The sequence below is a fragment of the Nomascus leucogenys genome, chromosome 12 (genome assembly GCF_006542625.1).
Source record: "Nomascus leucogenys isolate Asia chromosome 12, Asia_NLE_v1, whole genome shotgun sequence".
Lineage (NCBI taxonomy): Eukaryota > Metazoa > Chordata > Mammalia > Primates > Hylobatidae > Nomascus > Nomascus leucogenys.
In genome coordinates this window covers 626,725-640,456 of record NC_044392.1, presented here as the reverse complement: position 1 = coordinate 640,456, position 13,732 = coordinate 626,725, and the positions used below count along the sequence as shown (strand labels likewise).

The window sequence follows — 13,732 nt, the reverse complement described above, 5'->3', positions numbered from 1 at the left end:
CGCCCGCCTCGGCTTCCCAAAGTGTTTGGATTACAGGCGTGAGCCACCATGCCTGGCCTAACTTCATTTTACATTTCTAAAAACCAAAGATTGCAAAGGTTACGTAACTCATCAATATCACAAAGTCCATAAATGGTAGAGTTACCTGTTCAGTCTGATTTACTAAAGCATTTTATGCTTTGGGAGGCAGAAGAATTTTCACCTTTCCAAACCTTTTACTTACTCAATGATAACGTTGTTGGGATCAAGGTCTTTCCCAGTCCCTTGATTGACAACTTTCATGGAGAGGGATACTTTTATCCTGTCATTTTTCATCTGAAAGAGACCAAAAAAAGTCACCAAAAACTTTAAATACATCATTTAGATGGCCAGTCTAAAATTAAGAGTCAACATTTTCATCGTCATAACATTGAGCTTCTTTAATGGACCAGGTGCCGTGCTAGGAACATTGTGGATACAAATAAGCACAACAGGTAGACCCTATGGCAGAAGAATTTTAGTAAACAGTCTTAATCTCATTCCTGTCCCTCTGGGGGAAAGACAAAAATGGTAGCTCAAAAAATCCAAGGCTTGTGGAAGTAACCAGGCAGAAAATAAAAGCTTTTCTTCCAGGTAAGTTCAGCATAGTGATTTGTTCAGAGATCTCTAGGTCCAGAAGAGGTTTTTGAACATTTCAGGAGACTAGATCTCCTTCTGGACTTGGTCTAGAGCTTCTTTAAGCATGAAGACATTTGTCACATTGGTCTTCTTTTGCTTCCCACAGCACATGAAGCATTTCTTCACTTCAGGGTCTTTGTATCAGTTATTCTCTCTGCCTGGAATGTTCCTATCCCAAGTCTTCCATGACTAGTTCCTTTTCTTTAAGGTCTCAGCTCATATACCACCTCCTTAAAGAGTCCTTTCCTGACAACTAGAAATCTTCCTCCAATAGTGTTTGAACCCAATATAGCACTTAATATAACTTGCAATTATTTTATGAATATTTGTCTCGGCCAGGCATGGAAATTCATGCCTGTAATTCCAGCACTTGGGGAGGCAAAGGCAGGAGGATCACTTGAGCCCAGGAGTTTGAACCAGCCTGGGTAGTAACACAGTGAGACCCTGTCTTGACAAAAAAATTAAAAAAAAAAAAAAAAAAAAAGCCAGGTTTATTGGTGCGTGCCTGTAGTCCCAGATACTCAGAAGGCTGAGGTGGCAGGATCAGTTGAGCCCAGGAGGCTGAGGCTGCAGTGAGCCATGATGGCACCACTGTACTCCAGCCTGGGTGACAAAGACAGACCCTGTCTCAAAATAGAAAGAAAAATTGTTTCTATTTATATTCTATATAAGCTCCATAATAGCTGGGATCATTTATGTCTGGTTCGCTCTTGTATCTCCCAAACCTAGCACATATTAAACACTTAAATATTGTTGAATAATAGTTCTTTCATGCCTATCTCCCGTGCCTTTCTCTGGTAGAAGAACAGGACTCAGTGTATGCTCTTATTTCTCCTGTGGTCAGCCCACACCCACAGCCCTCATACCCTCAAGTGAGTAACAGGGTCCTTCAGATTTTTTTCACTTTCTGCACATTGCATGGTGCCAGATATTAGGGAAAATGACTGTAAACTATCTGTGTTCTTTTTATTTTGTCCCAAATTGAAGTGTATCTGGCAGGTATTCTTTGAAGTTTGTGATAAACACTTGTCCCATAGATCAAGTTTCCTTCTCTCTTTCTGGTTCTTTTTTTTCTCCTCCGGCCCACCCTATGGGTAAACTTCAGGGAGGGAAGTTTTACAAACATGCACTTATTGCACCACACTTTTATAGCTCCTATCATTCCTTCTGAGTTTGCAGGACAGTCTACCAGAAGGTTTGAATTCGGAATAGATTCTAATGGCAGGATTCAAAAATAAGATTATCAGCCACAATTAACAAAATTTACACACTCACTATCATAAAATATCAAAAATCCCAGCTCTTCCTAATCCTTTCTAACCATATGGGAGCCGCACAGAACTTTACCTCTCGGCCAATAAGCTTCACCCACACTTTATCTCCGACATCTACTATCTCAGAGGGCTTATCCACCCGACAGGATGACATATGAGTTCGATGGACCAAACCTGGGCACAAGAAGAAGAAATAACATAAAGCAGAGGGCACATCTGATATTTATACTCTGAACTGGGTAAGAAGGTAAGAGTTGGGGAATGCAAGGGAAAAATGAAAATTTTCACTGAAAAGCGTGGAACTTAAAACTGCAAATTGAGACTGCTTTTTATACCCAATCAACCAACAAACATTCTTAAAATAATGCTCAAAGTGGCCGGGCACAGTGGCTCATGCCTGTAATCCCAGAACTTTGGGAGGCTGAGGCGGGCAGATTGCCTGAGCTCAGGAGTTCAAGACCAGCCTGGGCAATATGGCAAAACCCAGTCTCTACAAAAAAAAAAAAAAAACCCCACAAAAAACCTGGCTGGGCATGGTGGCACATGCCTGTAGCTCTGGCTACTTAAGAGGCTGAGATGGGAGGATCGCATGAGTCCAGGAAGCTGAAACTGCAGTGAGCTGCAACTGCGCCACTGCACTCCAGCCCAGGTGACAGAGTGAGACCTCAGCTCAAAAAAATAAGTAAATAAAATAGGCCGGGCGCAGTGGCTCACGCCTGTAATCCTAACATTTTGAGAGGCCAAGATGGGAGAATACCTTGAGGCAAGGAGTTTGAGACTAGCCTGGTCAATATAACGAGACCCCATCTCTATTTTTTTAAATATTGCAAATCTTGTTTTAAAAATAAAAAACAAAAAATTAAAAAAATTTAATGCTCCATATTAGTAAAGATGTGATAAAATATCTGTAGTTACACAATACTGATAGAAACGTAAGTTGGGAAAATTATTTGAAAGCAAAAAGATAAAGATGTTTATATATCTTTGATGCAAGAATATCATCAATAGAATTTTTTCCAAAGGAAAAACTCAAAAGAGCCAAAAAACTTACAGAGCTGAAATAACTTGCGTATAGCCTGGGCAACATGGTAAAACCCCATCTCTACCAAAAATACAAAAACTACCTGGGCGTGGTGGTGCAAACCGGTGATCCCAGGTACTCAAGAGGCTGAGGTGGGAGGACTGCTTGAGCCCAGGAGGCAGAGGTTGCAGTGAGCTCAGATTGCACCACTGCACTCCAGCCTGGGTGACAGAGCAAGACTCCCGTCTCACAAATAAATAAATACATGAATACATAAATAACTTGCAGTATTATTACCTACAGAGGTTAAAAAATATGTAAGAACCATAAAACAACAACCCTGATGAACAATAACTAGAAAACAGCATGGCAAACATGGTAAATCTGTGGAATAAAAAAGTAAACAGCCATTTATATTAATTACAAAAAATAATTATGATCGACGCTAAGTTAAAAAAGGAAATATAAACAAGCTACTATTTTTAATCCATTAAATTAGCAAAGTATTTAGAATATAATATTCAATGTGGTGAAAGGATAGTAAAATAAGAACTATTACTGAGGCTAGAATAAACTTTTGGAAGTCACTAACAATGGCTATCAAGAATGATAAAATACTCATAAACTTTTACACATCAAATAAAAATAATTTAAAATCAAATAATTGCTGGGCATGGAAGCTCTGGCCTGTAATCCCAGCACTTTGGGAGGACTGCTTGAGCCCAGGTATTCAAGACTAGCCTGGGCAATACAGTGAGACCCCATCTCTACAAAGACTACAGAAAAATTAATAGGATGTGGTGGTGCACGCTTGTAGTCCTAGATACTCAGGAGGCTGAGGTGGGAGGATGGCTTGAGCCCAGGAAGTCAAGGCTACAGTAAGCTGTGATGGCACCACTGCACTCCAGCCTAGGTGACAGAGCGAGATTCTGTCTCAAAAATAAATCAAATCAAATAATAATTTAATAACATTTAATAAAACACTTACAGCAAACATCCTTTTCCTGTCTGTCCAAAATCCTTTCCTTGGGAGAACCACCTTGCTTATTACATTTTACATATACAAATCAGGATTATAAACTACAAAAAATTGCCAATGCCAATCTTTACCACCAGATGGCAAGAGTCTGCCAAAGGAAAGCAAAGAAGAGCACTGGTAAACAAGAAACAAAGCCCTGGGAGTATAAACTGAGCACCCAATACAGCAAAGGCTGAAGTCCCAGCAACAGAGGAAAGAGACGCAAGGGGCAGAAACATAACTGAGAAACATAGCTGAGATTTATCTTGGAAGCCCCTGACAAGACTGGCCAAAATGCTTCCCAATTAAGTTTCTGCCCCTTGCAACCAAGAGTTCTAATACTTTATTTGACCCCAATTGCTTCTGGGAACCTGTCCTAAGAAAATAACTTTATACATAGGAAAAACTATATGCTTCAGGAAAAGTGATCTACATCAAAATATTCAATGTATTTTTAAGACAGGAAAATTTAGAAACAACCGAATTTCCAACAAAAGGGTAACAATTAAGTCAATTATGGTATAGTTGCTTGAGGGTCCATTCAAGAGATTTTTAAACAAGTCAATAATTCCTTCTTTAGCAAATATTCATTGAGTGCCTATTATTTATTAAGTACTGTAGGTATCTAGCATTTTCCCATGCTAAATAACAAAAGCATAATGCAAAATTATATGGTATGATTACAAATGCTTTAAAAACATTTTAAAAATCAGAAAGAAATGACTTGAAATGCTAACAGTGGTTATAGTATTACAAGTTAACCTTTTCATTTATTTTCGATAATAATAATAGAGGATTACTTCGATTCTGGAGAAAATGAACATAAATAATTACTTTGAATGAATACAAATCAGTCATCCTGTCTAAAATAATTGGCCTCCCTAAAGTTGCTTGGGAAATTTATCCACCTCCATTCTCATTCTCCCACTCTCTCTTTCACACACCCACACACACACACACAGACAGACAGAGAGAGAGAGAGAGAGAGAGAGAGAGAGAGAGAGAGAGAGAGATGCACATGGATGCCTGCACATGCCTGAAACTCAAAGTACCTGCCCTTTCTGTTTAGAGCTCCTACTGGGAGCCACTACTGTCTCTACCCATCATCACTACATCTCTCATACCTACATAAGCTGATTCTGGAGGTTGATAGCCTACCTATCTAAACAACTCTGGGGCCTCTAAAACGTTTTATATACATGATGTTTTTAATTTTAGATGAACACATAATCTCCAAATTTGGTGAAATTCATGCAAATGGGGTTTTATTTTTTTCCCCTATGATGTAATGAGCCAACTAGCCTAATTTTAAAGTTTGAAGAGGAAATTCAGATCCCATAAAGGGGAAGCCCTTCACCTTGACTTGTTTTTGGCTGCAACTGTCCTCTACTGGTTAAAATTCATCTCTTTCCTCTATGGCTAATGAAAGTTACGAAGGAAATTAATGTTGAACCTAATATACTTGAGGGAACCCTATTCTTCTTCCCTAAAACAGAAAGTCTATTTACTGGAGTACCACATAGAAATAATGGCATCAAAACTTGTCCTTCTCTCACCTGATTCCATATGACCAGTGAAAAATGATAAAGGATTTCAAATGAACTTTTTTTGTCTTTAAGTAGCTTAAGCAAGTTAATTTGAAATATTTTGCTATTTTATGGTATAAATGTATTTATTTTATGCTACAACTGAATTTCCATGGGTGTTCAGAGTATATGTAAGAGTTAGTGAGGGTAAACTATATACACACACACACATATGTATTTTATTTTATTTATTTTTAATTTTTTTGAGATGGAGTCTCACTCTGTCGCCCAGGCTGGAGTGCAGTGGCACAATCTCTGCTCACTGCAACCTCCACCTCCTGGGTTCAAGTGATTCTCCTGCCTCAGCCTCCCGAGTAGCTGGGATTACAGGTGCCTGCCACCACGCCCAGCTAATTTTTTGTATTTTTAGTAGAGACGGGGTTTCACTATGTTGGCCAGGCTGGTCTTGAACTCCTGATCTCATGATCCACCCGCCCCGGCCTCCCAAACTGCTGGGATTACAGGTGTGAGCCACTGCACCCGGCATTTTTTTAATTCTATTTTATTATTTTATTTTACTTATTTTATTTTATTTTTGGTATAGGTAGCTCTCTTCTGGATAAACATGACAAATCTAAATGCATTAGCAGTGAAAAACTGGAAACAACTTAAAATGATTATGTGGTACATCTGAATGACAGAATAAAGCATTAAATGTTTATAGAAAATATTTTTTTAATGGGGAAATGTTTAAGGTCCATTATGTGTAAAAAAAACTACAAATTTTAAATATACAGTATAATCTTAATCTCAACATATTAAATTGTATACACATATGTGAATACACAGAAATTCACCAAAATGTTGGCCAGGCGTGGTGGCTCATGCTTGTGATCCCAGCACTTTCGGAGGCTGAGCCGGGCGGATCACTTGAGCTCAGGAGTTCAAGACAAGCCTGGCCAACATGGTGAAACTCCATCTCCACTAAAAATACAAAAATTAGCCAGGTGTGGTGGCAGGCACCTGCAGTCTCAGCTACTCAGGAGGCTAAGGCAGGAGAATCGCCTGAACCCAGGATCGTGCCACTACACTCCAGCCTGGTGACAAAGCAATACTCCATCTCAAAAAAGAGGAAATACACCAAAATGTTAACAGTGCCTATCTCTGTATGGTAGTAATAGCACATAATGATCATTTTCTGTTGTGTGTTTTTCCCTCTATTTTTCTATGATGAGCATGCATTATTTCCAATCATAAAATTTTTTTTATAATTAAATAATATATACACTATGAAATAATGTAAAACTATGTCTCATATGGACATAGACCAAAAGGAAACATAAAAATAGTTATAACGGGGTACAGGATTATTAAAGTTGAGACATTAACAGCTTATTATCAAAAGGCCTTAGCTTATACAGTGAATTAAACAAAAGACACGGTCTAGCCCTCACCCTCGATCTTGAATGCAAATGTCAGGTAGGCAGTTGCATACCCAAGTCTGTAGCTCAGGGGAAGGGTATGAACTATAGATGTAAGTGCAGGAGTCTTTAGCATGCAGATGCTTATATACTAAAATACATTTACCAGACTGTCAGTTTAGTGACTGGTTCAGAGAGAGACACACACCAGTTTATTAATTTACAATACAAGATATACTTTCCTTATACCTGGAAGGTTCTCAGTCCTTATCTAGGTAAACTAGCTGCTGCCTTCAGTATTAAATACCTGAACAATTACATTAGTGATCAGAAATTGCTTCCACATGGAATCAGAACAAAAGGGAGACAACTATTTTGAGATACTTTTTTTGTCCATGAAGGTTTAGTGTACTATCACTTCTTCATAAAAAAAAAAATCCATCTCAGCCAGGTGTGGTGGCTCACGCTTGTAATCCCAGCACTTTGGGAGGCTGAGGCAGGCGGATCACGAGGTCAAGAGATTGAGACCATCCTGCCCAACATGGTGAAACCCCATCTCTACTAAAAATACAAAAATTAGTTGGGCATGGTGGCACGCACCTGTAGTCCCAGCTATTCGGGAGGCTAAGGCAGGAGAATTGCCTGAACCTGGGAGGCAGAGGTTGCAGTGAGCCGAGATCCAGCCATTGCACTCCAGCCTGGCAACGCAGTGAGACTTCGTCTCAAAGAAAAAAAATCCATCTCTACAGTTCCTATCATCAGATTCATTTCTGCCCTAAATAAGGCAAGATAAACTCTGCCAACTTCAAGCACTCAGCCTGTCTTTTACTATGTTTACCATGTTTTAAGCTGACAACCCCCTGCTTGTTCCCATAATCTCTCTCTCAGTAGAATATTATGATACAGGACGGGCACAGTGGCTCACGCCTGTAATCCCAGCACTTTGGGAGGCCGAGGTGGGTGGATCACTTAAAGTCAGGAGTTCAAGACCAGCCTGACCAAAATGCAGAAACCCCGTCTCTACTAAAAAAAAATACAAAAATTAGCCAGGCATGGTGGCACTTGCCTGTAGTCCCAACTACTCGGGAGGCTGAGGCACAAGAACCACTTGAACCCAGGAGACGGAGGTTGCAGTGAGCTGATATTGTGCAATTGCACTCCAGCCAAGGCGACAGAGCAAGACTCCGTCTCAAGAAAAAAAAAAAAAAAGATTATGATACAACCAACTAGATTTCATTCTCCTAAATTACAATTTTGTTCCAATCCCTTTTCCCTGGAATTACACCCAGATTGTCTTGTTTAAATCTTGAGTGCTCCCATCTCTTCAGTCAGTTTTATAGGCAATTACCTGGTTTACTTCTATCTATGACTGAAACTATACTCTGTATGGGGGGGAATTCACGACTAGATTCATTCTCAGAAAGCAGTCTGAATTCTTGGGAGAGACTTCATTGTTAACATGGACACACCACCACGAGTTAGATGACGTGTATGCAGTGGAGGACACCATATAAAATATTTGAGTCCCCTTTCCTTTGTGCTGAGTACCTCACTATATATACTACATCCATCCATTCATTTAATCCTCTTTGACAAAGGTTCATAGGAAAAAACAGTCTAGAAATCATACAAATTATCCAGGATCACAAGACTGATAAATAACAGAAGTGCAATTCAAATATGAGTTTATCAGGTCTCCTACCTCATACCAATATTTTCCCTATTTTTATTATTAATCTATATTATCCTTTCAATTAAAAAAAGGAGAAAGATGAGCTTACCTACAAATACAGGAAAGCACATCTAATTCTGTTCTAGCATATGCTCCAAAATCAAACAGAAACAAACATACAAAAATGCTTTGCTTGCCACACCACACCCAAGGGAGCTCTTCAGAGCAATCTGTGCTTGGATTTCTGACATCAAGCCATAAATAAATGCCCAAGAGGCATATCAAGTCCATCATCAAGTTCAATAAACCTAACATGACACTTAAACAGAATGAGTCCCATCTGAGTGTCTGCTGGTAAAAATAGGAGAAAAATCAAACCTGACAACTTGGAAAGGGCTAGCTCCTCAATCACCATATGAGAGTAACAGAGTGAGCCCATTATAGTCCCCTTAAAACCGTTACCCCAACTGCGTTAGGTTCAACATTAATTTCTTCCACAACTTCCACTGGCAATAAAGGAAAGAAGTGAAAATCTCAAATCATTAGAGGACAGCTGCAGCCAAAAAAATGTCAAAACAAAAAGTCACTGTTACCTTTGGGGAATCTTAATTCCCTCTCCACACTTTTCAAGTCAATTCATCTCCCAATCAATGGTATATGACAATAATACAAGCACATTAGTGAAAGTGTTTTAACACCCTTTATCTTGTTGGGATTAAGGATTCACTAAAACATTTAGTAAACGCTTACTATATTATAGGCAAAAATATATCCAAGGGCTTATGAAACATGGTCTTCCCAGTCAAAAAACTCAAGACCCTAAAATATGCACATCATTCTCATTTCAGGGATAAGGAAATTAAGGCTCAAAGACGAGGCGACTTGCCAAGAAGCCAGTTAATGGTAGAGCTGAGGCTGTAATTCATTCATTCATTCAGTGAGATTTACTGAACACCCACCCACTATACGTCAGGTATTGTGCTATGCCCTGATTCATCCAAACAGCCTAACCATTCCACAATTCCATGGACTAAGTGCAACAACACTCATTTTTATTACACGCCGCTCTAATTTGTTTACCTCACTAGACTGTAAGCAATCCGAGGGCAGCAAGGGATTATGTTTCTCTTACCTCTGTGTTCCCACCAAAAAAGCTAATCAGAAAATAGAACTCAACAATTATTTGCTAAACTGAATCCACTGCTAAATATATTTGAGCTTCTATCATAAACAAGAAACTCTGAAAGTATAATGTTGAAAACTCTCTGTTCTCAAAATTTCAGTTTAGTGCTGGAGGGCAGAAGACAGTAGGAAAAAAAAAAGAACTTTATAATTGTATAGGGTTGCACTGCCTAATAAGATAGTCACTAGTCATGTAGCTGTTTTAAGTTTCAATTTCAATTAGTTGAAATAAATAAAATGAAAAAGTCATGTATCAGCACAGATGTAGTATAATACAAAAATACATTTGTCCCCCTTCCTGGCAAAGAACTTCTACAACTCCTGGGATTTACTAAGTGATAGGAGTGTATTCTGTTTTCTTAATAAGCCCCTTTTGATTATACGTGAGTTTATGTTAATGAGGTGACAGAGTGGGATCCCTAGATAGCCTCAGGATGGACAGGGCTGGAACTTTTTCTATTTTGAGACAGGATCTTGCTATGTTGCCCAGGCTGGACTCAAACTCCTGGAGGGCTCAACTGATCCCCCTGTCTCAGTCTCCCAAGTAGCTGGAACTACAGGTGCTCACCACCATGCTGGCTTAGAGGACTGGAATTTTCAATCCCACCCACCAATCTCCTACTTCTAGGAAGAAAGAGGAGGGTTGGGAGTTAGAAACTCAGCTCTATAAAAACTCCCATACATGAGATTTGTAGAGTTTCTGGATTGGCAAACATATCCTAGTGCTGGGAGGGTGGCATACCAGAGAGCATGAAAGCTCCCCACCACACCTTACCTGACCCCACTCCACTCCAGCTATACACTACCCTATGTATCTCTTCAATTGTTTGGCTGTTCCTAAGTTGTATCCTTTATAATAAACTGGCAAAGAATAGTATCGAATCCTATACATATTATGTTTTTCCTATACATATACACCTAAGATAAAGTTTAAATTTTTTTTTTTTTTTGAGACAGGGTCTTGTTCTGTCACCCAGGCTGGAGTGCAGTGGCATGATCTCAGCTCACTGTAACCTCTGCCTCCCAGGCTCAAACAATCCTACTCCCTCAGCCCCCTCAAGTAGCTTGGACTATAGGCACACACCACCATGACCAGTAAATTTTTGGATTTTTGTAGAGATAGGGTTTCACCATGTTACCCAGGCTGGTCTCGAACTCCTGAGCTCAAGCGATCCAGCCACCTCACCTCCCAAAGTGCTGAAATTACATGTGTGAGCCACCATGCCTGGCTGTGAAGCTTAATTTATAAATTAAGCACAGAAATAGATTAACAATAATAATATAACAACATACTGTAAGAACAGTTATCACATACTGTTGCTGTAACTTTTGCAGTTAGAAATTCGACAGCAAAACTAGTATGAATTTTTTCTTCTTCACAATTTCATCATAGAAGATTCATTCTTAGGGTAGATCTTAGCAACCACAGGATAAGATTACGTTTTCTTTCCTTAATTTTTTTAACCTTTATTTTAGATTCTGGGGGTACATGTTCAAGTTTGTTATCTGTGTCCACTGCATGATGCTGAGGTTTGGGATATGAATCATCCCGTTACAGAAGTACTGAGCATAGTACTCAAAGTTAAATTTTTCAACCATTGTACTCCCCCTTCCTCAGTCCCCCCTCTAGGGGTCCCTGTTTTTCCCTTATTAAGTCGAGAACTTTTACCTTTTGACTTAAAGGAAGCACTTTATGGCTTCTCTCTGGCATATCAAAATTGCCAGCATCACTATTACACTTTGGGGCCATTAAGTAAAATAAGGGTTACCTGGAACACAAGCACTGCAATAGCAGTCGATCTGATCACTGAGAAGGCTACTAAGTGACTAATGGGTGGGTAGCGTACACAGTGTGGATGGACAAGGGGACGATTCATGTCCCAGATGGAATGAGGCAAGACAGCGCAAGATTTCATCACACTGCAACTGCAATTTAAAGCTTATGAATTGTTTCTAGAATTTTCCCTTTAACATTTTCAAATCTCAGTTGACCTAGGGTAACTGAAACCATGGAAAGTAAAGGCACAGATGAGGTGGGACTACTGTAAAGTATTTCCCTGACTTCTGTAGGCCATTCTGGCAAAGTCTCAAACCTAAGTAGGTGGTCATGGAACCCCTGTTTACAGCTGATTGGTCAGAAGTACAAGTGGCCCAGGACTTGCAGCTGGTATCTGAAGGGGGGGCAATTTTGTGGGACTGAGTCCCTTTAATTTGTGAGATCTAACACAAGCTCCAGATAAATAATGTCAGAATTGAACTGCGTCAGTCGTTGGACACCCAGTTGATGTCCAGAGAATTGGGGAGTTGGTTGCTGTCAGAAAGCAAATCAGAGAACATAAGGAATATTTTCATCATCACAGAAAGTTATATTGGATAATACTATGAGAGGGGAAAGAAAATCTAGCTTAGGTTTGAATACTAGGAAGGGGTCTTCAACTCAGTGGTGGCTGAAGTATTCTGAGAACAGGACATCTGGGAAACTAGCTCAAATTACAATCTACCTACCTGAGCCAAAGATGTTAAGATCTGATCAGACCAGAGTTATTTCCTAACTCAGTCCTTTCAGGCTGAGACTTAATAATCTTCCCTCTTTATGGGCAGAGAAACTAAGATACACTGTAAGGAAGTCAATTGCTCAAGTTATCCAATAAACCTATAGATCTCAGGATTAAAACTCACAGAGTTTCCACCTAATTATTTGGCTCCCTGAGCTTTCCCTCGGAGGCTTGTCTCAGCCCAGCTGTCAGACTGACAGATTCACTTGTAAGGTGTCAGCCACAATCAGAGGCATCAACTGACGGGGTATGGATAAAGTGAGTTGAAGACTGACTGCTGGAAGGTCACAGGCCTTTAATCCCACACAGTCCCCAAAGTGTCACATATACCCAAGTTATAATGGGACTTTCAGGCACTGGCAGCTATGGCAAGTATACTAACAAGAAAACCTGTGCTCAGACAGAAAGATGAATGTCCTGTGGGGTGGGGAAGAGTTCGTTGTCATTCAATCCCAGACTAGATAAAATGAGAAGCTCAATTACAGACTGCTGACTGCCAGCTTGAAAACTGTTGGTAAAACCATTTCTAAAGCAAAGATGCAATTTGCAGAACAGTCGTCCACAAGGTTAGAGGCATGCATTCATTATCCAAAGATCACCTCTTGGATCTTTTTTTAATAGAAAAAACTTTAAAAAAAAATTTCCAAAAGTCAAAGTCCCTCTTCCATGTACATCCCTTCGTTAGCAAAACCATCTCCCCAGAGGTGACCATTGTTAATCTGTTGACTATTCCTCCAGCCTTTCTTCTAAACATATGCAGTAATTTAAAATATATAAAGAAAAAAAGATATATAAAGGCATATGCACACTTGCTTTAAAAGGGTGGGGAAGAGAGATGCTATACAGTCTTCTGCAACATGTTTTTAAATTTTATTATCTTGGACTTCTTTCCATGTAAGTAATTTTTTTTTCTTTTTTTTTTAAGGGACAGGGTCTCACTCTTACCCAGGCTGGGGTGCAGTGGCACAATCATAGCTCACCGCAGCCTCTAACTTCTGGGCCCAAGTGATCCTCCTGCTGCCACACCCAGCTAACTTTTTTGTAAAGATGGTGTCACAAGATTCTTCAGGTGTCGCTTTTCCAGCCAGAAGCTGCTGTGGCCAGCAGCACCTTTGCTCGAGTTTCGCTTGGACCTGCTGGGCTCGTTCTGCCCACTTGGCCTGGCAGGCTGCACTCAGCTTGCTTTGCTTAGGGCCACTAGGCCTGTTCCATCCACTTGGTCTAGCGGGCTGCACTCGGCTCATGCTGCCGTCCCAGATCCCACACCTGCCAAGGGCGAGCCAGGCTCAGAGTGGCGAGGGGTGCATGAGTTTGTGAGCATGGGGTCCAGCCACTGTGCACGGCCAGGCACACTGGCTGCTGTGGCTGGGCAGGCAGCTCCAGGTGCTGGCGCAGGCACCAGCTCC

At 40.2% G+C, this 13,732-nt stretch overlaps 1 protein-coding gene across 2 annotated transcripts in view; it reads right to left on the bottom strand.

Annotated features, from left to right (window-relative positions):
* ZCCHC17 (zinc finger CCHC-type containing 17) overlaps positions 1-13,732 on the bottom strand; it is a 72,453-nt gene that overhangs the window by 27,304 nt on the left and 31,417 nt on the right. For both annotated transcript variants that reach the window (XM_030823275.1, XM_030823276.1), the window contains 2 exons: positions 2,005-2,105; positions 224-315 (listed from right to left, as the gene is read on the bottom strand). In XM_030823275.1, the coding sequence (XP_030679135.1) occupies positions 224-315; positions 2,005-2,105 (193 nt within the window). The remainder of the gene's footprint in view (positions 1-223; positions 316-2,004; positions 2,106-13,732) is intronic.